We start from the raw sequence: 25,283 nt of genomic DNA, 5'->3' as shown, positions 1-25,283 counted from the left end.
TGATCATCAGGCCAAAGAAATAGCACAAGAGCATCCTGATTTTGGCATGTAGGCACACTGTACAAGGAAGTTTCAGTCAAGAGCAGTAAAAATGGTCTTACCTCCCGTGCTGAGCAGCTCTATCTTGGTCTAAAGGGGTGCATTCTCTGTGCTTTTCAATAAAAAGCATGAGGGACTTGAGGTGGTGGGGTTTTGCTTCCCCTGAGTTTCAGGGGTGGACTCCGGCTCCAAAAATGTAAAGACTCAGGGAAGTCATGGATTTTAAGAGGTATGGCAGTTGCTATCTCAACAGCTTCCGACTCATTCCCCGATCCTGAGGGTACCTGGCAAGGCTTGGCCATGGCTGTGTTATTAATCTCCTTAGCTTCCAAAACATCAGGGAAGTTATACCAGTGCTACTTTTAGGAAATATCCCCTGTCTGGGAATTGTCTGGGAGAGGACTGGTTGGTACAAGCTAAAAACATGCCTGGGACCATTTTGATGATTTAATTTACAACGTGGGCAACTTGAATACAAGTGACTATCTTTGTGCTGTTTAACTTACCAGAATGCATGTAGTGTATTGGCAGGTTTTTTTCCCCCTGAAACATATGTTTGGAAAAAAGACAAGGTTTTATTAGAGAAAAACACTAGAAGCCTTTCTCTTTAAAATAAAACAAGTATTTTGAGCATCTGTCTGAAACTGTTTCACCTAAAAACTTTCAGGGCAATGGGGATGCATTTCCAAAGCTTGCATTGCTGTAACAAAAGCCTTCTTCACGAAGTCCAGTTGAAAATTAAACTAATGTGCCACTTAAGCACCCTTTAAAGAGGGCTTTTATGTCTTTAAAAAATGTAATTGAAGCTTATAAAAGTCTTTATAAATTTATATGTGAGAAAGTTATTGAGTAGTCTGAAGAACAGCTTATGCCATGGCACAGCCCAGCATGGCTGCAGGCTAGATACAGCTGCTCCAAATGCCACCGCTACCCATATTATCATGAAAATATGAGTCTCTATTAATATTAAAACAAATTTTCATTAAAAAATTGTCATAACATGATTAAGTGACTTTAAAAGTTTCTTCACATTATGCATAATTTTTACAAGAGGAGAGCATTAGAATAATCAGCAGCCAGGCAGCACCTTGCGGCAAAGGGGACTCCAAACACGTTGCTGCTACGCGCTCCAGAAGGAAGTTTTTCCCTTTCCTTTGATTTCCCCTTCTCACTGCTGAAACCCAGGACTTGTTCAGCATCAGCAGTGTAGTTTCAAGCCTTTTATTGCTTTCGTCTTCTCAGGCTGCTGCAGAGGAAAAGATTAACTTTCTTCTTTATAGCCTTAATTCTTAAATCTGGTCTAATATCCTCTCCTGTAGTGCATGCATTCAGTTGCTGCAAACCCAGCCGCTGCTGATGGGTTAGTGTGAAAAGAATGGCATACCCCCTGCCTCCGTGTCTTTGAGTCTTGAAGAGAGTTCAAATGGTTACTCCAGTTTTGCTTTTCCTTTGATAGTTACTTACTGTGGTGCCTTCAGATGAACACCCGCCTGCTGTGAAACACCCTGACAATCACACTTCTTCTCTCAATGTGTACATGCTCAGTTGATCTCTGGCTGTGTATCCTCCCTGCGTACATGACTGTATTCACACACAAGACAGCTTACACGCTCGCTTGGACCCATAACCCAGCCCGCTCAAAGCTCCTGTGGCATAATGTAGAAGGCAAATATTAAATCATTGGCTGCTCAATTGATCAAAACATCAGCTAGACTTCAGGCGTTCAACTCTTACTGCAGTATATTTCTGGCAGCAGAGACACCTTACTGAAGCATCTGAGAGAAATTTGGTTCCTGGTGTAGGACCTCTTTTCATTCACGCTGCAACTTGGAGTATTGGCAGCAAAACTGAATCCTACAAAGGCTTACAAGTATGCAAGAGATGTTTCCCAAGACCTAACCCCCCAGATTCACTATTGTCTGAGATGTTTCTGGGTGCAGGGAGATACATTTAGTATTGAAGTATCATTTACTAGCCCTATACTTCATTTGGAAGGAAAAACATGACCACCCAGATGTGCCATCTGGGACTTGCTGTCATAACCAATGTATTATTAGCCCTAAAATTGCATTAATTTGTAAACAACTGCAAGTAGGCAATGGCGGTGCAGTATAAAACCATGCAGAGCACCTGTGTCCAGATTTTCAGATGTGCTTTGGATGCTTTAGAGCTCTGCCTCGCATGGGATAAGTGGAATGACAAAGTGATCCTCAGCAGATCTTTGCTTACACTGCAGACACATCTAAACTCCTTGCCAACCAGACACTTTCCAGCTCAGAATTTCTTAGTTTTCCTTAAAATATCAGTCTGTAAAACTATAGGAGCTGGGGAAATGATGTAAGAACTGAGAGGTTTTAGAAGTCAGGAGTAGTGAACTCAAAAGCTACTTTAAATGAAGCCATTTTAGCTTGTCAGTCACAACCCTCTGCTTCTGGGAGATCATCTCAGTTCTTCTTTTACTTCAAATTCAGAAGGCCTATTGCAGGGTCAGGGACAAAGATGAAGTTATTTTTGAAAAAGACCTGTGCCTGCAAAAGCTCACTGGTGGTAAAGGTTCATAACATGAGGCAGATTTGAGTCATGTCTTTGGTATCTCATCAATGATACACACATTTACTTAAAATAGTTGAAAACTCTTAATTCTTGGCAATTAAAATAAAATAAACTGTTTTTTTTTAATCCAGCACAAACCTGTAAAGTGTTTCATATGGTCATAATTTGGGATTGGCCTTCATTTGGCCTGCATAAATTGGACTGTTGATATAAACATTTGGTGTCCCATTTGAAGTTCAATGCTATACGGTTTCCTGTTTTGGAAATCATAATGGATTATTACACAAACGTATCAAACAGAAAACATTTAGAGCTAAACACGGCGCCTGCCTTCATACACAAAGATATGGGCCCTTAGGATAAGTAAGTTAATGGTAAACATAAACAGGAGAGTTAATATTTGTTCTACTTGATGTTGTTGATTGGTTTAACAAATCCTCTGTGGCCCATCTATGTTGAGCAGTTCTGCACAATGCACTTGAGCTAAATTACATAACAGTTTATACAATCACAATTGGTAAATTGTGGCTCAGACTGTAAAGTTCTATCCAATAATCCTGCCATATTTCTAAAGTAAATTGCTCCTTAATTGAAACCTGCTTCAATATAAAAGTAAAGCTTTTTCAATGACTCATCCCTTTTTTTTTCCCCCCTTACACTTTGTAAAGGCTTCCAGCAGTTTAAAGTGAGGGTTAATTTTGCATTAAGACCATTGCCTCCTAGTTTCTTTCAAATAAAGCCAGGGGAAGTTCAGAGGAAGGCTCTTTCCTCTGATAATGAAGCTCTCCATGTTAATGATGCATGCAGGCTCCCTCGGATCCTCTGAATTAGAAATACTTGTGTGTGTGTGTGCTATTCTGCTTCATTAACATTAAGGAGAGGTAGATTGGTGGCTATTTAGGGCACAGTGAAATCACTGGCTATTTAGGGCAAATGGAAATGGTGCTAATTGTGGCTGGTAATTCCATTAGTAGGGTACTTCCATTTTGGTGTCTGTTTGGCATATGGGTGAAAAAAATAAGCACACTGACATCCTTTCCAGGGGAATGGAGTCTCAGGCTCACAGTTGTTTCCTACCAGTTAACTTCTATGAAGAGATGCAAAGTTTTTTCAGGTTCCACAAATTTCTGGTTTGGTGTGCTGGCGCTCTTATGAGGAGTAGGGCAGGTGTTTGTGGGTGGCAACACTTAGAGCAAGCTATGTAAAAGACATTCCAGATCAAGAAACCACAGAGGTTTCAAGCCATGAGATCTCCTGCTCCCTTTCCTTTCTGTGCAATGGACCTCCAGGTAAAGGTCAGGGAATCCAGACTATCATGGTATGAACGACTTCTTTCTCAGAAGGTCATTCCAGCATAAGAAAAGGCATTTTCCAACCAAAGATTGTCCAGTGAAGGCTCCCTGTCTCTCAATCCCAAAGACTGAGAACCATTAACTGAACATTTGGTGGGTTCTGAAGCAGTCAAAAGTCTATCCTAGCTTTGAAGTCTAGGGAGAGAGGAATTGTCTGTTACAGGTAAGGTTGTGTTTCACTTAACTGTAGCCATCCTGAAGTTAGCTGTCTAGCTTAAGATATGTGTTTGAGGTTTCTTTAGCACCTCTCATCAAGATTGGTGTCAAACAAAGTTGGATTCGTACTTATTTCACTAGCAAATCTGGATGGCTAGTGTGGAATAGCCACCTAACTTTCTGATGGTCAGATGATGTGTATCCCTCCCTATATCCTAGCTCCTTCCCAGCTTTCTTCTCTTCTTGGAAGTATCAAGGAGAAGTCCCTGAGAAAAGTGAAAGTCTCATCAGGCTTCTCCAACAGTGAAGAGGAAAATGAATAAAGAGCAAAGCCCCATGGATTGTGCATTGCACAGAGGATGGGTCTGAGTCCCCATGAGTTGCTGGGGCGTTCTGCATGTTCATAACTCAACAAGGCAATTTCTGACATGCAGGAGAGTTTAATGTAGCACCACATTACGTGTGGTGTGCTTATGCTGCTAGGAATGCTTTCCTGAATACCTGCACAGGTGCTGATAGCTGTGGCAATAATGTGCTTGTTGTCATTTACTTGCTTAATTAGCAGCCTAATATCCTGGTCCAGTTAATGTCTATAAGAGGAGGTTTATTAGTAGTACGAAAGCTGTTTAAGCCTTATAAACTCCTTCCAGTCAGTTTCATTGGTCTGCCAATATCTTCTGGTTGAGTGATTCTTTGCTGATTCACACTTCTCCTCTTTCTTTTCACTGCTGTTTCTTAGCTGAATGTTTCTGGGTAACCAGAAAGCCCTTTGTCAAAGCGACAGCCCCCAGAATAACAGAACACCCCCCCAAAAATAAAACCAACCCAAACAAACCCACAAAAACCCCACAAAAAAACCCAGAACTGATTTTAAAAAAAAATATATCTGCAGACACCCCTCCTCCAGGATGACTGTTATTGCAATCATGTATTGTCTCCAGAGCAACAAGGGCACAAACAACCACTAATCACAGAAACACAGAATCACAGAATCATGAGGTTGGAAAAGACCTTTAAGAGCATCAAGTCCAACCCTTCCCATCCTATGTTAAACCATATCCCTAAGTACCTCATCTACTGATTTTTTAAACACATCTAGGGATGGTGACTCAACCCCTTCCCTGGGCAGCCTGTTCCAGGACCTGACAACTCTATTTGCAACTACAAACACCCAAACTGCAGGATGATGAGTTTTAGCACTGCCTATCATGGGTAACTAAGCCATATCCAGGCTGGAGAGTTGAATAATATGCTGAGATGTCTAGATGTAAGGTAATACTCCAATATTTAGGAGGAGTGTTCTAGACATGCATAAAAAATGGGAGGGTTGGGGTTTTTTTAAACTTAACCTCAGCTCAAATGCCAAAACCTAAGTGGACTAAAGGTGAAACTGTCAACTTGTCTCAATCCTACAGCAGCACTTGAGTCATGTACAGATCTGCTACATTCATCTTTATGGCAGAATCATGGCCCCAGGGTACCTTGCCAAGCCAGCAAGGCTCCTCTTCACCTGAGACTAAGATCTACAGTTTGTGCCTTCAACAAAGCAGTTCCTGAAAGCAGAGGATGCTGTATCTCTGGATTTTACCTTACACAGCTTTCCATCTTGGGGAAACTGGCAATCAGAGCAGTAAGACATTATTCTGGACAGAATTCTGATCATTCTCCTGCACCTAGAGGGGAGAAGTCAAGTTGGGTGGCTATACCCACCCCAGATTCACTGTGCTATTTCCTATTTTTAGTAGTGAAAGGTCTCCAGAGGCATTAAATCTGAAGGGTTTATACCCACTCATGGTACCATTGCTACTTTTGATCTGTTGAGTGAGGTGTTGTTTTTCTCTTGACTAGACCAGATAGACATTAGGAGTGCAAAGTTCTAGTGAAAAGAGGGGCTAGAGTTCTCATTTGGATGCTCAGAAGAACTGCTGTACTAAAAGTTCACCCATTTTGTGATGGCTTTCATCAGTCTGCAGCAGCCCTGGCTTTGTACTGCATGCTTCAGCCTTGATGAAACCTTTTGACCACTCAAATGTGACTGAGTAATCAGAAAACTATCAAATTGCAAGAGGATGAAGATCCTAAAAGTTGAACTTGATGCACATGAATTTGGTGGATGGTGAAACACTCTTGACAGTGCAGAAGCTGTACCCTGGCTGTTGCCATTACTCTACTTTGGTACAAGCTTTGCTCTCCTGTGCCTTTTTTCATCCATGCTTTGCCTCTTTCTCTTTTTATGGCACTTCAGGCAAAGGTTGTTTCTTAGAATACTTGTAAAGAGCTACACAAATGAAGTCACATTCTGAGAGAGTGTCAGTATATACTACAGTAATTCAATTAACAGAACTGTAAAGGCTGCAAAATGACAGAATTCAGTTAAAAAAGGTAATTATATTTTTTTTTCTCCAGAAAAGAGGCTCCAGAAATTCCCTATAATTTAACTGTGACTGACAGTAGGAATAAGACAACCACAGTCAATTACGTTCCTGATACTTTATCAAACCTGTATGGCTGGATGGTTCTCCTCTTGGACAAAGAGACTTATGCACTGACATTTGACAACCCTTTGGACAGCAAACAGCTCCAGGTAACATGGGAAATTTTTATAATTTCAAAATTATATTTGGCAGAGATAATCATGATTTCATCTTTCTTGGAGAGCAGGGAGAAGGAAAAAAGTTTCAAGTGCAGTGAGAAAATCTCTGTTTATAGGCAAGGCTTAGATAAGATGAATGATGACCTAGTCCCTGAAGCTCACAGGACTAACTTGGAACACAAAGATTGTTTTGGGTGTCTCAGCTGAAAGTTCAGTGTGGTGTTTAGGAATCATCAAAATTGTTACTACCTTAAGACATACTGAAGCATGTTTTCCAGAAGACATGTTTCCAATACACATTTTGCAGAAGAATATGTTGCTTGTGAGGACCACCATCCTCTTTACCTCGTTATACCACACTCTGTGAAGCTCTAATGGCAGACACAGGCATGTTTATTTTGGTTCCCTCTTCCCTAGTATTCAGTGACATTTAGCAACTTCCTGGCTGGGAATTACCTGCTGATGGAACACAGGGATCTTCCTGCCCATCCAGAGGTTGTGGTGTCATGTGGAACAAGGACAGGACAACCACTCCAATCGCTGCCTTCATACAGATATCACAGGAGCTGTGACTGGTACCTCAACAGCAAACTGAGGAAACTAACCTATTTGGGTAAGTTCAATACCTGGGATGCAATGTGCCTGTTCAAGAGCAGTGACAGAGCTGACATGCTTTTAATTTAAACTCCCAGACTACATAAGGCCTTAGACACAAGCCCATCTTTCAGTGGCCTTTCAATAACTGGGAGATCCTTCAGAGAGATCAGTTAAATAAGTAAATGCATGCACAGGTCCTTCTCTACCTGATCTATCAGATCTCTCAACAAAAGGAAGGTATTGTAAATACTGGGTGGTGTGCCATTAGTTGAATTTGAGTTGGTGTTTTGGAGAGGAAAAGGCATTAAATTCCACTAGTGGCCTCTGCTGTCAGCTGGTCCCACATCACATGTATCATTAATAAATCATGTGCAGTCTACCTAGGCTGAGCCTGCTGAAGTCAACAAGATTACAGGGCAAGAATTTTTTCTATGACTGTAAACTTCTAAAAGATGCCATAGACCTTTACATTTCAGCATGTAGACTTTGTACACCAGATCATAAAAAATGGTGGCAGTTTGTTAAGAAATCAAAATATTTACTGATATTTATGTAAGCTTCATTTATTCTTTTAAATTTTGGACTTTTTTTTTCTACAATTCCCATTCTTAGGCAAACAATATTTTGGGGGTGCTTAAAAAACAGGTAGATGAGGCACTTCAGGACAGGGCTTAGTGGTTCAGTGGTGTAGGGCTAACAGTTGGCCTTGATGATCTTGAAGGTCTTTTCCAACCCTGATGATTCTTTGATTCTATGAGTATCTATGTTCTGTATGTAAAAGGCATGGTAATCATTCTTACTGTTAACAATAGTACAACCAGGAATCACAAGAAAATGTCAGTGCCTTTAAGAAGCAGGGCTGATCCTTCATGGCTGTCATACAGGGAAGCTAAAGTGTAAAGATGCTGATTTTCAAAGTGACAGAAAATGTTGTCAGTGATTTAATCCATTTAGTTTTAATGAGGATCTCATGATTTGCACTGCTGAGATGGCTTTCACATGTAGGATCTGTTTAGGAACAAGCAACTAGAGCAATCAATGGGACAGTGGAGGGGAAAACACAGTTGGAATGAGGGCAGGCAATCCACTTATTCTGACAGCAATAAAAATCAGCCAATGTACATTTAAGGATAAATTGAGAAGCCCAAACCTCAACCTCAGTCTGAGGGTCACGCTTGCTGCATCCATCTTTGGTCCTGCAGCCAACTAGTATTGCACAGCTTGTGTCCACACAGCTTAACGTTTTATCTTGCAAAACAGGCTGGATGCACCCAGGCTTAAAATTAGGAAAGATCCCTGTCCTGTGGTAACTCCCAAACTGTAATGGTCACCATCTGGGAGAGTGCATTGGTCTGGGCCAAAGCTGTGCCATGAATTTGGCCAGCAATATAGTACTGGTTTTAACTGGGATAGAGTTAAATTTCTCCATAGTAGCTACTACAGGGCTATGATTTGGATTTGTATTGAAAAGAGTGTTGATAATATAGAGATGTTTTTGCTATTGCTGAGCAGTGCTTACACAGAATCAAGTTGGCATCTGGTCACAAGTGGTGTGCCCCAGGGCTCAGTGCTGGGCCCAGTTCCCCTTAGTATCTTTATTAATGATCTGGACGAGGGGATTGAGTGCACCCTCAGGAAGTTCACAGATGACACCAAGTTGGGTTGGGAGTGTTGATCTGCTTGAGGATAGGAAAGGTCTGAAAAAGGGATCTGGACAGGCTGGATTGATGGGTCCAGAACAATTGTATGAGGTTGAACAGGGCCTGGTCCCACACTTGTGTCACAACAGTGTGCCCAAGTGGCCAAGAAGGTCAACAGCATCTTGGCTTATATCAGTATGGCCAGCAGGACCAGGGCAGTAATGATCCCCCTGTATTTGGCACTGGTGAGAATGCACCTCAAGTGCTGTGTTCAGTTTTGGGCCTCTTGCTACAAGAAGGACACTGAGGTGCTGGAGTTGATCCAGAGAAGGGTGAAAAAGCAGGTGAAGGGTCTGGAGCACAAGCCTGATGAGCAGTGGCTGAAGGAACTGGGGCTGCCTAGAGAAAAAGAGGTTGAGGGGAGACCTTTTCATTCTCTACAACTACCTGAAAGGAGGTTTGTAGTGAGGTGGGGATTGGTCTCTTCTTCCAATTAACAAGAGATAGGACTTGAGTAAATGGCCCTAAGTTGTGCCAGGGGAGGTTTAGGTTGGATATTAGGAAAACTTTTTCACCAAAAGGGTTGTTAAAAAGCTGGAACAGGCTGCCCTGGGGAAGTGGTTGAGTCACCATCCCTGGAGGTATTGAAAAGATGTGGTGCTTGGGGGCATGGTCTAGTGTTGGACTTGGCAGTGCTATGTTAATGTTCTTTTCCAACCAAAGACATTCTATGATTCAGTGATCATATAAGTAATCTGCTTTTATCATTTCAGGTTGCTAACAGTGTAAATCTGTTCTTTCAAATGTAAAAGTCAATTGTTTTTCAGTTTGCATATCCTGAATCACACGTTCATACATAGCAAAACATGGGAAATCTCAGAAGATGACACCTGTATCCTGGCCTCTTAGTATTGTTGAAAACAGAAGAGGTGACAGTCTTGGAAAGACTGGGACAAAGTGATCTGGCTGGTATATGTCACTCTTGCATCACAGATGCTTTCTTGTCCTTCTCTTGCTTTCATTTCATCTCGATTTCGATTATATGGAGAGCTCATTGGTTTTTGTTCTAATACAGAGAGAAACAATCATCCAGAGTACGTGAGGGGAAATTTATGAAAACCCCTAGCTTGTATAATTCATGCTGTGAACATTTCAGCAAGGACTTTTATAGCAGTGAGAGCAATAATTCAGTGTCAGGTACCTAATATTTAATGCTGTTGGTAGGGTAAAAGTCTGAAACAAAGCGAGCAGTTTCCTAGCCCTGGTGTGCCATTTAATTTCTCTCCTAATCTCCACCGTGCAGGCTGAGAGGGTGAGGATAATTAGCCATCAGAGCACACTCGTGGCATGTGGTGGACTTTCCATCACTCAGTGTCCTTAGAAGATGCTGGGCCGTCTTTTCAGAGAAATGTGCTCCAGCTCCACGAGAAGCTATTAGAAACCTCATGAGGCGAGGTTCATGCTCTGTAGGAGGTCAGAGAAGGCTGCCACAATAGTCCCTTCTGGCCTCAAAAACTCACCAGTCCACACTCCGATCCAGAGAGGAGAACACTTGAAGGGCCAGCCTTTAGAACGTCTTCCCTCCTAACTCTGTAAACTGAGGGGTTTTTCATTATTATTATTTATTTTTTTTATTTACATTTAACTATATGAAATAATTAGCCAACTAATTAATCCGGTTTACAAGCTTTGTCGGATTCTTCAGCTGTCAGTCATGCCCGAGCCCGGGGCCGGCGTTGAGTCTCAGCTCCCTCCATCTGACTTGGTCTCCATGGCTACAGGCTGCATCTGCTGACACCCCACTCTCTATTTACTGCTTAATTAAGAATTTCACGCTCAGCCCTTATCTGCTGCTAAGAACAAGAACACACTGTTAAGAAACTCCAAATTTAGGCTGCTGCACAAGGAAAGCCTTTCTTGTCATCCTGACTGCGTGGAGCCTCTTTAACTACCCTCTTGGCAACCGCGCTGCCACCCTTCAATCAAAAATCATTAAATGGGGCAGAGATAATGAGCATGTAGCATATCAAAAGGAGGATGTTTGCTTGGGCTAAGGAGGAAAAGCTGTAAGGGCCTATAAGCAGCCGCCACTTCAAAGGGAGAAGGGGCTGATAAAGAGTCATTTGTTCCTGTTTGACTTATGTAAAAGGTCTGGTATGTCGGAGTCCCGTCTCCCAGACGCGGGGTCCCCCCCTTCTCCATCCTCGTGTGTCAGCAGTCAGGCAGCTGGGCGCAAACAGCATCAGCCCAAGCATATAATCACTTGACTCCACAGCGACAATGGCCACTTGTAGGGGGTGGCGGAGGGAGGGCCAGGGGACAATGGGAAGACAATTATTGCAGCTGCTCGGGAGGGCCATAATTCTTCCCCCCAAGAAAGTAGCCGGCTCTCGCAGGGCGAAGGGGAGAGCTGGAGCATATTAGTCATCCCCGGACTTTTGGAAGCACTTGGCCGCCCCGGTGGGGTTTCGACAGCTGCTGGTGTACCGCCTCTTTCCAATAATTGTACATTCTGGCAGGGGTCAACTTACTTTTGACCCTCTGCTTTTGTGCCCACCAGAAAGCCTTTTAGGGCAAACGGTGGGGACGTGGCAGGGGTGCATTACCTCCAAAATTAACGTCAGTAAATACGTATCAGATGCCAGCTCATTCACAGGCGGGCGACTGAATTCACACAGCTTTTGCTAGGGACCACAGAGGGGGGAAAAGGGGAGAGAGAAGGGGAGGGAAGACCCCACCACTGAGAAGATATTGTTATTCAAACTAAGCGGGCAGCTGAATGAAGCCACCTTGGCCAGCAGTCTTCTCCATGCCCACCCCTCCACCCCCCTTTGAAATTGCCTAGTGTCATGCAAGTGTTTGTTTATCTTGGGGGGGGGGGGGGAGAAAAAAAGGTCTGTCTAACACAGAAGGCAAGAAAATATACCGTATGGAGGGGATTAGAGGAGTTAAGTTGCCCTGATGCTTTGCATGCTTGCAGTTTTGTAAATTAGACCTTGGCATGGGGGGATGAAGGGGATGCTGAATGGGAAGAAGTGATTGTAACAGGAGGGTTTCTTTCTTCGATGCCTGCTACTGATGCAACGATCCTGGTAGCAAAGACACTTACTGCTACCTGCACACATCAACCCTGTTAACTAACCCACCAGGCCTTTTGAAATTAATCTTTTCAGACCTTTTTAAAGGAATTGGTACTGAAGGATAGATAACCCCAACATCCCTGCTGGATGCTGGGTAAGGAAGCTTGGGGCATCCCATGCCAGTCGTTTCTACATCAGCAGCTCTGCTCTGACATTATTCATCTTCATAGCGCCTTGCTGATTTTTCTCTGGGGCTCCCCATGTCTTTAGAGAAGTGTTCCTCAAAGATCACTGATGGGCACTGAAATTGGTGTATGACTCCCTGAAACGCTGATGGGTTCTGGCTTAGTCATCTGGTCCTATCATGATGTTACCATGCTGAATCAAAAAAAACCAACCCACCCTTATTGTAACAAGGGAGGTGGAAAGAAATGTCACACTGGGACATCTGGGATATTTTTAGGAGAAATATCCTGTGTAAATTACAATAATAACATTATGAGCTTTTTAAGTCTGTTACAAATATGAGCATATGGTGCCACAGCGTGGCACTGCTCCTTGGTTAAGGTCTCTGGGCAATACTGGAATTGGCTAAAAATCAGAGATGTTGTTTCCTTTTTGTTCACTTTTGAAGTGTTTAAAGCATTTTCTTTTGGAATGAAACAAACTGTTGGCTTGCTCCATCTCCAGATTTCTCTTGGCTTTTTTTCTCAAATTTAAGTGCTTGACACAAACATTATTGAAAACATCACTGGGAGGATTATCAAACTTCTTATTTACCCCAAATACATTTTTCAGTAGACACAACTTTTATGGAGACGGGTCATCATGCTGACTTTGCTCAAGCTACTCATGTGTGAGTTGTTAAGAGGGCCCGAGGCTTAACCTGACATTACTGCTGTGTCAGAAGCAGGTTTACAATTTCCATAGTTCTTAAAAAAAATAATTTGATTACACTTACTGTCTTTTCTAAATTCCTAAAGAATGACCTCACTTCCATCACACACTGTGGGTTTTTCTAATTGCTTTCTATAGGAAGAAAAACCAGGCCTTTAAGAATGTTTGTTTCTAATATTAAAATACAGAAAATAAATAAACAAAGATATTTGCTGCAGCCTTATTGCTCAGGGGTAAAAGAGAATCCTAAGTGAAAGACCTAAAGAATGGAGTTAATTTGTAGCAGAGGACTGGTTGTACAAGCACGAGTCTTTTCTTCCTTCTAGATAAAACTCACCCTCTATCAGTTGCTTCAGAAGGTCCATTAACCAGATGTGGGGTACTCAGTGGCCTCTGTGGTATGAGAAGTCAGTTCTTAGCAAAGAGGTGCCCTTTGCAAGAGACACAAAGACAAGAATCAACCATCTCCTGGCAGATGAGCTCCTGTCCTTCTGGCATGACAGCAGAGAGAAAGAGACTGGACCCAGTTAGAGAATTAAGGTGATGAAATGTCCTTATGATCCTGTCAGGGATGGTCTTTCGACTATATGATCTCTGCAGGAGGAATTTCATGCCCTCACCTCTGCCCCTGCAAACATTAGTCAGCTGTAATGGAGAATCTGTGTCCAAATATCTTTATAATTGTTTACATCTCCTCACTGCAGTGTCCCCATGATAGCGTATTTCTCGGCACCTCCTGTGTCAGATCCTCATAGAGGATGACAAAACATCCTATCCCAGGTTCTCCTGTTTCTAGAGGTGTGTCTCACTGTGTTGTTGATCGTGCTGTCTAAAAGTTTTGATTTTCCTGTGATGTATGTTAGCCCAATTGATGTTAAATAGCATGGAGTTGCTTGTTATTTGTAAGTCAGGCTATTGGAGCCATTTATCCTAGTTTCAGCCTTTCCTAATATCCACGGGCAAAATTCCCCATCACTGCAAAGCTGATAAAAGACTAAGTTGCTCCTCCTTCATGTTCACTCAAGGAGCCCTGAACCAGAAGAAAGTTACCAGGAGTAGCATCAGGAAGGCCTATATTTATGATTCACAGCCCAAACATCCAGGAAGAGCTGTAATAAGACAGAAAATTGATGAGCCTTATAAAGGTTTTATACAACTAAACCCTGGAGCCTTATAACTACATTTTGTGAAGAGTCACCTTAATTCAATGTTTACTAATGACGTCCTTCATGTGTATTGCCCATATCTCTTCCTGTCCTGTAGAGAAGCAATGATAACATACTCAGCAGCAAAGCAAAGCAACCAGAAGCCCCGTGTGACTATGTGGCTGCAGTCCTGAATATTCCCTAGGCTTCTCTCTCTCCTGCCTTGATCAGTTTTCAGGAGTATTTGTGGGAAATGGCAACACAAATACTACTGGTTCACAACAATTGCACTTAACACCCCATCAGCATAAACAATTGTGCAGGTTGCAAGATTGTGGAGAATTCAGCCCCTCAATTCCTGCACTCATGTGAAGGGTACAAATGGCTTAGAGTGGCTTGAATTGTCATGCTCTGCATTTGGATGATTCTTCAAATAGGAGAAACTTTTATCCTTGCCCTGACTCTGGACATGACTGTACTGAGTTAAGTCTTAACAGTTTCTTTCTTCACTGGGGAAGGGGACTGAACCCCTTTATGAGGTCTATGCAGCATATTGATCAAGTTTTACGTCCCCTCAGGATTTAATTAGAACGGCTTTTCTCTGAACAATACATCCTTAATTAGATTATTGCACTGTAGTGCCTGAAAAATTAAGCAAAAAAACCTCCAGAACACCTAACAAAATATACTTAATGAAAAAAGGATAGAGTCAGGGCTTGACTCTCTCACTTTTCCTAAGACTGATGTAACACCTTTGGCTCCTGATTTGCCTTGCTAGAAGTGAAAAGGAAGGCCACCATAACCATAGAAGTACCCACAGAAGTGTATTGCCCAAAAGCACCACGAGCTCTGCATCAATAAGTTTATTTTAGCATCTTCACCTCATTCTTTCTCCTCAAAGGTTCACCTGGTGACCACCCAAAGACATGCTGCTCTTCAGTTTGAGCTCTGTGTGATGATTTGGGACCCAACTGATATATGGGGCAGATTGGCTTGACTGATATATGGATCAGATCACAGCTACCATTGGGGAAGAAGGTGTCACTGAAGAACAGGACTGAGGCACCTGATTACTAATTAATCAGACATGAGAAAAACCTCACGGAATCAGTTTCTATTTAATTATGGAAGCCTCATTTGGCATAGGAGCATATGCTGCTAACTCAATCGAGTGCTTTCAACTGACATCAAATAGTAATTATCAGAAAGAATCAAGTTTTTTGATTATTCATACTAATTTATTGAACACTTAAAATTAATGAACCTCAGTTATTTTAAATTTGCTCAGTTGCACTGGGAGGAAAGGAGGGAGGGTGCAGAAGGACGTTTTTCACAATTTAAAAGTACAGAGACTTGTTTAAAGATAAAATAAGTAAATTACAATATGGCATGAAATCCCATCGGTGGATTGATACATGTGTAAGAGAGTTCCTGGCGTGTTCTGGAGCTGAGGAAAGTTCTGACAATGGCTTCATTTACACAACTCTTCTAACCCTCCAAAAAAACACCTTCCAATGACATGTTAGGGTCACCGTAAGGGGTTGGGCAGTCGACAGGAGATTTATCTGTTTGTTGGAGTGTTTCTATTTTAACCCATCGTTGTTCCAGTCTGGTGACTGAAAGGAAGTGCTTGTATATGCCACTGGAGATGAAGAGGAGGTAGCCTTTTAGCTGGCTCTGAAGCAGTTTTCTCCTGCTCCTCGTAGTTTGATTTGCATTATCCTGGCCCTTCTCCTGCTGACAACACACTGGCACAAAGGTTACAACTGTGATAATTGCTTCTGACCTCTTTTCACAGTAGAGAACACAGGGTCCCTGTCTCCAGTCTATAAAGTCTGACTAATTAAAGCATCTCTTTCAGCTACCAGATTTGGGGACTGGGAGGGGGGAGGGGGGGGATAAGGGGGGGCAGAGGGGGGGAAGAAAAAAAGAGAAAAAATCAGAACCAAACTACAAAACAAAAAGCTGCAATTCGCTGTTTGAGCCAGTTGATACATTATGCATTCAATGGTGCAATATCACTTGTGTTAGCGGAACTGCTGTGGATTTATAGTGGGATAAATGAGATTTGTGTTCCAGCCTAGAATTTCTGATTGTTGAATGTTTTCTTTTAGCTGTTTCTAATGAGTTGTCAGGAGACCCTCCGCATCTGTAAATTAAAACCTGTTGGTTTAATCCTTTCTCAAAGTACAAAATGGACAAAAATGCTCCAAAAAAAATGTGTATTTCTTAAAAAAAACCCCCACCAACTATTATAAAATGTAGTCAGAAAATCATAAGTAGTAATTGATTTATTATGATTATTATTAAAGGTCTTTTCCAGCCTTGTGATTCTCTGATTCTATGATTTTGATGGGGAGGAGAGGGCGTCTTAATTCATAATGCCTTGCAGTACCTGCCTAAAATTCTCTGTGTTCAGTCACAGGAGCTGACTCGATTCAGATCACAGTGAAAGAGAAGGAAAGAGTGGCTTTACCTACCCCAGGTAGGTGACAGACTGTGTCTGAAAGGCTTGGGAGTCACACCATTTCTTCTTTTACTACTTTGTCAGAAATAGGTGGTGATTTTTCACTTCAGTATTTCATACATCTATCAACCCAACAGGGGTTCTCGGTGGTCATTTAAGCATTTCATTGAACCATATCTACCATTGCTGATGATAAATGTGCGATTCCACAGCGTAAAAGACTATAAACTTTTGTTAAGAAATACCATAGCAGATCAGAAAGGTCACAGAGAATGTGAGGCTGCAGTGTGTTTTAGTGCTCCACAGTGATCGTAGTGTAGTAGTCTGACATTACCACACAGTTACGTGCTGAATCAGATGGAAAATTTACCAGGGACAAGGGACACCTCCAAAGTTTGGTCTTAGTTGCATAGCTGCCTTGCTGCCTATTAAAAACAATCCTCTTTTATGTGGCAATAGGGTTTAGAGATCTTTTTGCAGAGTGTTTTTTCTTGAACAAATAGGTAGTAGAGGGATGGACGCACGTGGGTTTAATTTCTGGGTGTTTCCCTGTGCTGGCAACAGAGGGGTTTTCTACTCTGCAGGGTTACTTGAGCAGGATCTAGCCCCCCCACATTTAGGCATGAGTTTGCCCCTGTATTTTCAATACTAATGAAGCCCTCCAGAAGGGGGAAAAAAAAGGAAAACAAAAGAAAAACAGCACCAGAATTTCCTTTACATTTTCCTTTACATTTTCTTTTACATCGTTAGGACAGAGGAAGGTGCTTGCAGAGGCCTCCAGAGGGAGGCCCTGCCTGCGTTAGTTAAGGGCTTACTAAACTTAGTGTACAGGGTTTCCCCTGGAAGCTTTCCCTCCTCTCTTAATGGCAGAGCAAACTTAATGGTGTCAATTAATAAACCAAAGACTGGGTCATTACCTGTCTAAAATACAGGCGGAAGTTAAGCACCTACATTTTGGGAACTTAACTTTTCCCAGTTCTGCTGATGCTTAGGCTCAGAAGTTTCCTTTCAGATCGAGCTGAAACCCAAATCTTTGTGGAACAAGCAGGAGTTGCCACCGGCCCCATTCAAGCTGGTTTTCCAAGCTGGGTCTTCATTACCCCTCACGATGGGAAGTCTCCTGACTTTCTAAGGACTAACAATCTTCTGAGAACTGATAGCTCATTTTTAAAAATCTTTCATACCTTGGAAGAGTATGGAAACTCCAATACTCTGGGAATTGAATCTGTTTTCTAGAGCACTGGGGGAGAAAAAAAATATATATGAGAAGAGCTAGCACTTTCTGGTAGGGTTAGTTACTGTTTTGATCCAAGCACAGGTGACTGGCTTTCATTTTCATTTGTTCATCTTAATTTTGCATTCAAAGTGCTCAGAGCTTGGGATGGAATTAAGATAATGAAGCAGTTGCTTGTGTAGCATATTCACAAGGCGAATCATAAGCTACGTACGACAAACCTCAAGATTTGCTTTCCTTTTGATGAGTCCCAAAGAATTTAAATCTATTTTTTCCATGTCTCCTTGCCCTTTAACTTTGAAAACATGCTCCTGGGAGAGAACTTTTTTTCCCATCAGCCAGCTTCCTTTAACCATGGAAGATAACAAAGAGCAGTTAGTGTTGGTTCTTCAGTGGCAAAAAAGGAGGATGTTAATTCCACAGATGCTTGACTATCAAATAAATGGTAATTCTCCCAGCTACTGGAAATGATAATTCAGCCTTTGTCTGTCCTGTTTCATAGTTCCATCTGATGTTGTCTTGAAATGGTCACACCCAGAGACATGGAATGATGTGGGAAAAGGCTGGGGTGGATTCAATCACAGCATCCCAGGACCTGGGGAAGATGTCATCATCTTACCTAGTAAGTAAGGAAGGAAAAGTGTTTGGTTTCTGTGGGGTGCCGGGGTCTGTTTACACTAGGTTATGTACTTGTGTTGGAATATGGGTTCCTCGATGCTAGTGTCTGTTCCAGGGTGGCAGGACCCTGCATTTCCTCATCACATTGAAATCTTTGCTACAGCACAGAAATGTGATGTTTGGAGCAGAACAATCATTCTTTTACATTTACACATGCACACAAACACACACACCTGCTTACTTACTCATACTGATATTCAAGCTGAATTATATGCAGGGATAGTACTTCCAGAGCCGAAAATTTGCAAGTCTCAAAATCACAGCTCAGAAAGAGCTCATCTCTTGACCCACCTCTCTGTTTTGTGCAAGAAGCATATTTTAAATTTCCACAATTACACCACTTTCCATTTTATTTTCCTGCTGCAATTCCCACTCTCAGTGATAATCTCCCAACCCATTTGCCATGGGTACCTCCTAGATGTTTGAGCTTATGCCTGCATTTCAACTTCAGACTTGAGTTACAGCTAAATCCCAGCTTGGTTTATAACCTTATTACATGAACAAGCTTTGAAACTCTTGCAAAAATATTCATTGACTTGCAATGAAATCTGGAGGAGAAAACTTGTTATAACCTTTTTACTTAATAGTTGACTCTGCTCTGATCAGGAAGTTGGACTAGATGATCTGCTGAGGTCCTTTCCAGACATAATTATTGCATTATGAATACTGTGTGGTATGTGTCTGAAATACTCTGTGACCTGGTGGTGGCTCCTCCTCATTTCTTTGAAACAAGATAAGAATTTCTGCCTACCACAGCTCCGTTTCTGGAAATAGGGATAACACTGCTCCACATCTCTTCCTCTTGCACCTGGTTATGGGTTATGAGGTCTTTGTGGAAGGAGGTTTCTGTTGGCATTTGGGCATGGAAACTCAGTCGTAGCTAGGACTTCTCTGTCCTGTGTCATTCTAAGTAATATATATATATAATTTCAGATTAAAATAAGAATTATGTTCAACCTTCAATGAATATTTAGTTTAATCTTCAGTTTTCTGACAAATGTCAAAAAAATGTTTGAAATTATGCTTCTCTTTTTGGGAGGGAACTTATTTAAATCAAAGAGTGGATAATTTCTATTTTTGGATTAGGTCCCTAGTTCCTATCAAACAAGCACAGTGTAGGGTTTTTTTCAGTTCTCCCACCTTATTAGCTATAATGCGTAAATGTCGTTAAGTGTTTGTGAGTTCAGAGGCCAGAGAAGGCACAGATATGTCCTTCCAGGGGGTTGGTTTTCTCCTGTAGGTCCTGTGTCCTGTGTGCATCTAAAATAACAGTGAACATATATGTTTAGGTACCTTAACATGCTCCTCGTCATAACAGCTAGCAGAGAAGGCATTAAACAGTGGGGCTTTGCACACTTTTGGATCCTCTTGCTGTGGTCAGATTTTGCATCCATATTTTGTCCTTCACAGCTCTTCAAGAACATGGCCAGAGGCAACAACAGATTGTTTGTTTTGACTTGGAGAATAAATGTTATGAGGAGCGGTTGAGGGAATTGGGGTTGTTCTGGATAAGAGGAGGTTGAGGGGAGATCTAATGATCTCTACAACTGCCTGAAAGGAGATTGTGGAGAGGTGAGGGATGACCTTTTCAACCTAGTGACAAGTGATAGGACAAGAGGAAATGGTCTCAAGTTGTGCCAGGGAAGATTTAGATTGGATATTAGGAGAAACTTCTTCACAGAGAAGGGTGTTAAGTGTTGGAACAGGCTGCCCGAGGAAGTAGTAGAGTCTCCATCCTTGGAAGTATTTAAAAGACAGTTAGATGTGGTACTGAGGGATATGGATTAGTGATGGATGGCAAGTTAGGGTGATGGTTGGACCTGATGATCTAAAGGGTCTCTTCCAACCAAGACATTTCTATGATTCTATGACTTATTATGTACCACATTATAACCAGCTCCCCAATATCAGCCCATGATTGTGACAAGACCAGATCATTTCAGTCTTCAAAACCATGTGTTGGTTGTGAAGAGGCACAAGGGTGCCATTGGTAGTGAAGGCGTCCACACTCACAGTGAGTTAATTATGTGGAGTGTCATCAAGAGGTAAAATAGAAAGTGAAAAATTAATAAACAAACAGGGTTTGGCTCAGGAGTTTGAGTTCTGTTGTTTAGAATAGAGTGGAAGCTGAATGCTGAGATTGTGAAGGTCCTTTGGTGCATCACAAATTCACCTATGAATAAAACTCCTCTGTGCTTCCTGCAAAGATGAGCATAATCCTCTTGATAAGGTAACTCAGTTTAGCTGCCAAGTGAGATACTGAACGTGGCTTTTGTCACCTAGCACAAGACCCTTCATGAGGAAAGCCATGCCTGGAGCATTGCATGTTGCTGCTCACAGCCCAGCCCAACTGATCTAGTTCTAGGACTGGAAACAATACTGCTGTATCAGCATACTGGTATATTAGAACTAATTAGCTCTCCTGAGAGGCAAAGCTCATTAGCTCAGGTCTGGTGCTGTGCAGCATGACCACACAGTTCTTTGGGGTCAGATCTAACATCTCCTGAATTTAGAGCAGTGTTGTATTGGTCAGCTTAACTGGGGAATGTCTGCACTGTGCTGCAGGGTGGTGTAGGGAGGCTCTCTAGCATACTGGTAGTACTGGTTGGGAGGCTAGCTGTAATCTGTGCCCTACAATGCACAGGAATGTTCTCTGCCTAGGAGGATTTGAGGGGCCAGGACAATAAAGGTTGCTCAAAACCAGAATGTCAAATGAGTGCCTGAGCAGGATGGGACCCTGGGAGTTCTCTGTTCTGAGTTGTCATGTTCAGGTGCTTAGAGTGGGGTGCTCCAAAGTGTACAATAGTCATAGAATCACACAATGCTTAGGGTTGGGAGGGATCTTAAAGATCAAGTCCCAACCCCCTGCCATGTGCAGGGACACCTCTCACCAGACCAGGTGCTCACGGCCCCATCCAATCCAGCTTTGAATGCCTCCAGGGAGGGGGCAGCCACCACCTCCCTGGGCACCCTGTGCCAGGGCCTCACCACCCTCACACTGAAAAATTTCTTCCTACCATCCAATATAAATCTACCCACGTCCAATTTAAAACCATTCCCCTTTGTCCTCTCACTTCATGCCCTTCTAAAAGGTCCCTTCTCAGCTTCCCTGTAGGTTCCTTCAGGCACAGGAAGGCCATGATAAAATCTCCCCAGTGCCTTCTCTTCTCCAAGCTGAACAAGCCCAACTCTCTCAGCCTGTATTCATAGGAGAGGTGCTCCAGCCCTCCAGTCATCTTTGTGGTCCTCTTTGGGATGCATTCCAACAGTTTCACGTCCCTCTTATGTTGGGCACTCCAGAACTGGACACAGTACTCCAGGTGGGGTCTCACAAGAGTGAAGTACAGGGGCAGAATCACCTCCCCTGACCTGCTGGCCACGCTCCTTTTGATGCAGCCCAGGACACGATTGGCCTTCTGGGCTACAAGTGTACATTGTCAGCTCAGGTTGAGTTTCTCATCTACCATCATCCCCAAGTCCTTCTCTGCAGGGCTGCACTCTACCACTTCATCTCCCAGCCTGTATCGATGATGAGGATTGTCCTAACCCAGGTGCAGGACCTTGTCTGGGCCTTTTCTCTCCTCTTCAGAGGAGCTGTACTGAATGGAAAAAACACAACAAAATGTTTAATAGATGAAAAGGAAAGAGGGAAAGTGCTGTGTGAAAATACATTGCCAGGTAGGACTGATGGAGAGCCATAACCTGTGACTGTCTTCTTCCTATCAGCAATAAAAATCTTTTGGCTCCTATAGTTAGAGTAGATATGTGCATTTAGCTAGTGAGCAGAAACTTTTCTCCTCTCCAGTGCCTAAATTATCCTTAAATTCTACATGTACACAAACTGTATATCACCCAATCTATTTTGAGAGAGGACTGCTCTATTGCATGCCTGCCTTTTCTGATTATACTCCCTCTACTTCTACTCTCCCTCTTCATTCTTGCTGGTTTGGAGATGCTGAAACACTTAACTGGCAGGGGGAGTCAACAGGGTGCAGGGTCTTAAATTGGAGTCATAGTCATCATTGTTGTGATAAGGGATGTGATGCTCAAATGCAGGCACCTAAAATTAGTTAGGCAAGATGAATTTTCAGTCCATTTGTCATACCTTGCTTTGCTGCCACAAGTGTTTGTATATGAGTTCCCAGGCACAAGAAAGCAACCCAAACCCCTTGTTTGGGGTCCAGAATCTAAAATGAAATGGACATTTTAAAAAATTATGCTTAATAGTGGTATTTTATGCATGTTTCCCTTCCCATTTCCACTGGCTTGTGCATATCCTGCTAAACCCCGAATAACTCCTGATAGCAACAGAAAATGAGAGATTGTTGTCATGAGAACAAACATTCTGCAAATGACCTAATCTTTGTGCTGCTGTACACACCGAAATAAGTTTCTGAGACAAAATTGAACTATGACTCACACTTTGTTGTCTCCTAGTTACTTACAGTTCTCTTCTGAGACACATCCATAATGATTTTCAGGTTGAAAGACAAACCAAAAGCCTACTTCTGATATGCTCTGCATTACTGCCTAAGTGCTTTCAACACCAAAGAGTTTTCTATAAACACCTTGCTTACAAAGTAATAGGTGATTAGTGCTTATTTCTAGTGTGAAGTGCAGGGGAAGACTTTGGCCCAGGCCTGATTTTGTGTTGAAACCTCTGAAGAAACACGGATTCCCAGAATTTGCTGAAGAGCTAGGGCACTGCCTAAACTTAGCTCATGAAGGCTACAGTGTGCTTGTTTTACAAACTGGGCTGCACCCAGGAAAAGACTGAAAAGCTAAAAAGCACCTGCAGTAGCAAAATACTAGTATTAAGCCCCAGCTTTCTGAGTTGCTGCTCGGTGCCTGCTTGACATTTAGAGGGCTTGGAAGTTGGGGCTGTGTACTAAGTTATTCCATTTTTTCCCATGCTTTGAAAGCATTGGTGAGACTTGAGGAGTTCACAGACTACTCTGTACAATGATGAATTTCAGTTTCAATGGAGGTGGGGCCCTCACGCTACAGTGACTTTTAGTGCTGATGTTTTACAAGTCCCCTTAGTGCCTGGCTCCCTATCAGATATGTCTTTTCCAACCCCAGCTGGAAATCTTTAGCTCAGGCTGCAACAACTTGTGCTTTTATCTCTGGAGGTTCATCTTCCAGAGCCGCAGCCATCTCACAAGGACCTCACAAATACGTTAGGCTACAGCAACCACAGCATCTTGAAAAACCAAGCTGGATGAGTTTAGTCATGCCATTCTGGCGGCCAGCAGTGGCATTAGCATCTCAAGCCCTTGGATTTTCAGGGCTTTGGTTTATGGTTTTCAGTGTGACACACTCCTGACGCAGCGCACTCGGGCTGGATGGAGAACGTGTTATAATTCCAGGCAATGGAATGCTGTTTTGAAGGGTATTGATATGATATCATGTAGCCTCTGGCAATTTCTCCCTCTCTTCCCCCCCCCCTTTTTTTTTTTTATTTTTTTCCACTGGTGGAATTCACTCTGTTATTCATTTTCTGATTTTGATTTTCTTTGAACTTTTTCTGTTTGAAGAGATGAATGCTGGAGTACTGTATCTCATATAATAGCTCTTCTGTTGCTCCTGATTTCCATTCAATGGCATGCTATGGTGTTCTATACAGGGATGAGACTGATCAAAGGCATTTTGTGTCATTGCTGGAGTCATTAGCGACTTCTCAGTATTGTACATCTGAACATTAAGGCTCTGGCATACCTGTGAGCTTTTGTCTAAAGAAAGTGTGTGTGTATAATGAAACGTGGCCCTGTTTTCAGGGTTTGCTGAAAGTGGCTGCTTGCTATTATATGCATGTCTTCATGGGAGAAAAACGACTCCAGTTTCTCTTTCTCTGAAGGTAAATCCCTTGAGCTCAGTGACCGAAAGTTGAGGATTTTAACCCCTTAGTCATCATCTCCCCCTACTGCATAAAGGAGTGCATTCTGTAAGGACTGTGTAAGGAAGTTTCCTTTGAATCTGTTTGGTTTTCTCAAGTGTGAAAGGATTTTTTTACCCTTAAAGGAATGTTGTGTTGTTTCTACAGAGCCACATTCCACCCTCAGAGGACTTCACACCCCAAGCATCACACCCCAGCATGCTGGTCTTTTAAACTGAGGAGACTGGAGGTTTGCAGAGATATCCCTGAATGGGGGAATTTCTCACTCCTGTGTTTCAGTGCTCACATACATGATGCTACAGTTAGCTGAGCAGTCAGCATTTCCTTTATAAAACCTTTTTTAGAAGGATGTGCAAGTCAGCAAAAATATCTGTTCTAGACTGAAACTTGACATATAAATGGTATGCCTAGGAGCACTCCTTCTTTTCCTTGTAAAAATGTTTCAGTCTGTGTTTGATGAATATACTTATGGCCTTTGTCAACTGCAGCTTTTTGCCACAGTCTTGAGCTGTGATTTCACAAACTAGATTCCACTTCTGTCTGAGAGATATCATTTTAACAACATCTTTCCCCTTATTCTTTTCCCTCTGTTTCATATCCTCACATAGTGTGCCTTCACTTCTCAGCTCTGCAGGGCATAGGACTGTACCTGTCCTGTAAAGAGATTATAGACAGGAGCATCTTCATGCCTGTAAAAATGTATCAAGTGCTAACAGTATGAGATTTAGGGAAAAAAGAAAAAAAAAAAAGATTGCATTTGCTCTCTAGAGAGTATTACATCTGAATAATGTGAAAATTTTGCATGCTTGAAAGATGTTTCAGCCCAAGAATGTAGGAAATTTCTTTTGAGATGAAGCATTCAGAGTAATGGGTTGCTGCAGTACTTGGCATAGCCCTTAAGAGTAGAGGACCTGGACTTTCAGGGTGTCTCTTGCTGATGTCCACAGAGAAGGAAA

At 42.3% G+C, this 25,283-nt stretch overlaps 1 protein-coding gene across 1 annotated transcript in view; it reads left to right on the top strand.

The window, feature by feature from the left end:
• PKHD1 (PKHD1 ciliary IPT domain containing fibrocystin/polyductin) overlaps positions 1-25,283 on the top strand; it is a gene marked incomplete at its 5' end in the record, with an annotated part of 273,226 nt that overhangs the window by 147,118 nt on the left and 100,825 nt on the right. The window contains 4 exons of the mRNA XM_084262525.1: positions 6,507-6,684; positions 7,111-7,306; positions 16,472-16,537; positions 18,256-18,375. Of these exons, the coding sequence (XP_084118651.1) occupies positions 6,507-6,684; positions 7,111-7,306; positions 16,472-16,537; positions 18,256-18,375 (560 nt within the window). The remainder of the gene's footprint in view (positions 1-6,506; positions 6,685-7,110; positions 7,307-16,471; positions 16,538-18,255; positions 18,376-25,283) is intronic.

This window comes from Gallinula chloropus (genome assembly GCF_964237585.1).
Source record: "Gallinula chloropus genome assembly, chromosome: 3".
Lineage (NCBI taxonomy): Eukaryota > Metazoa > Chordata > Aves > Gruiformes > Rallidae > Gallinula > Gallinula chloropus.
Note: the sequence above shows the minus strand (reverse complement) of the source record. Positions and strands in the feature narration are given on the sequence as shown.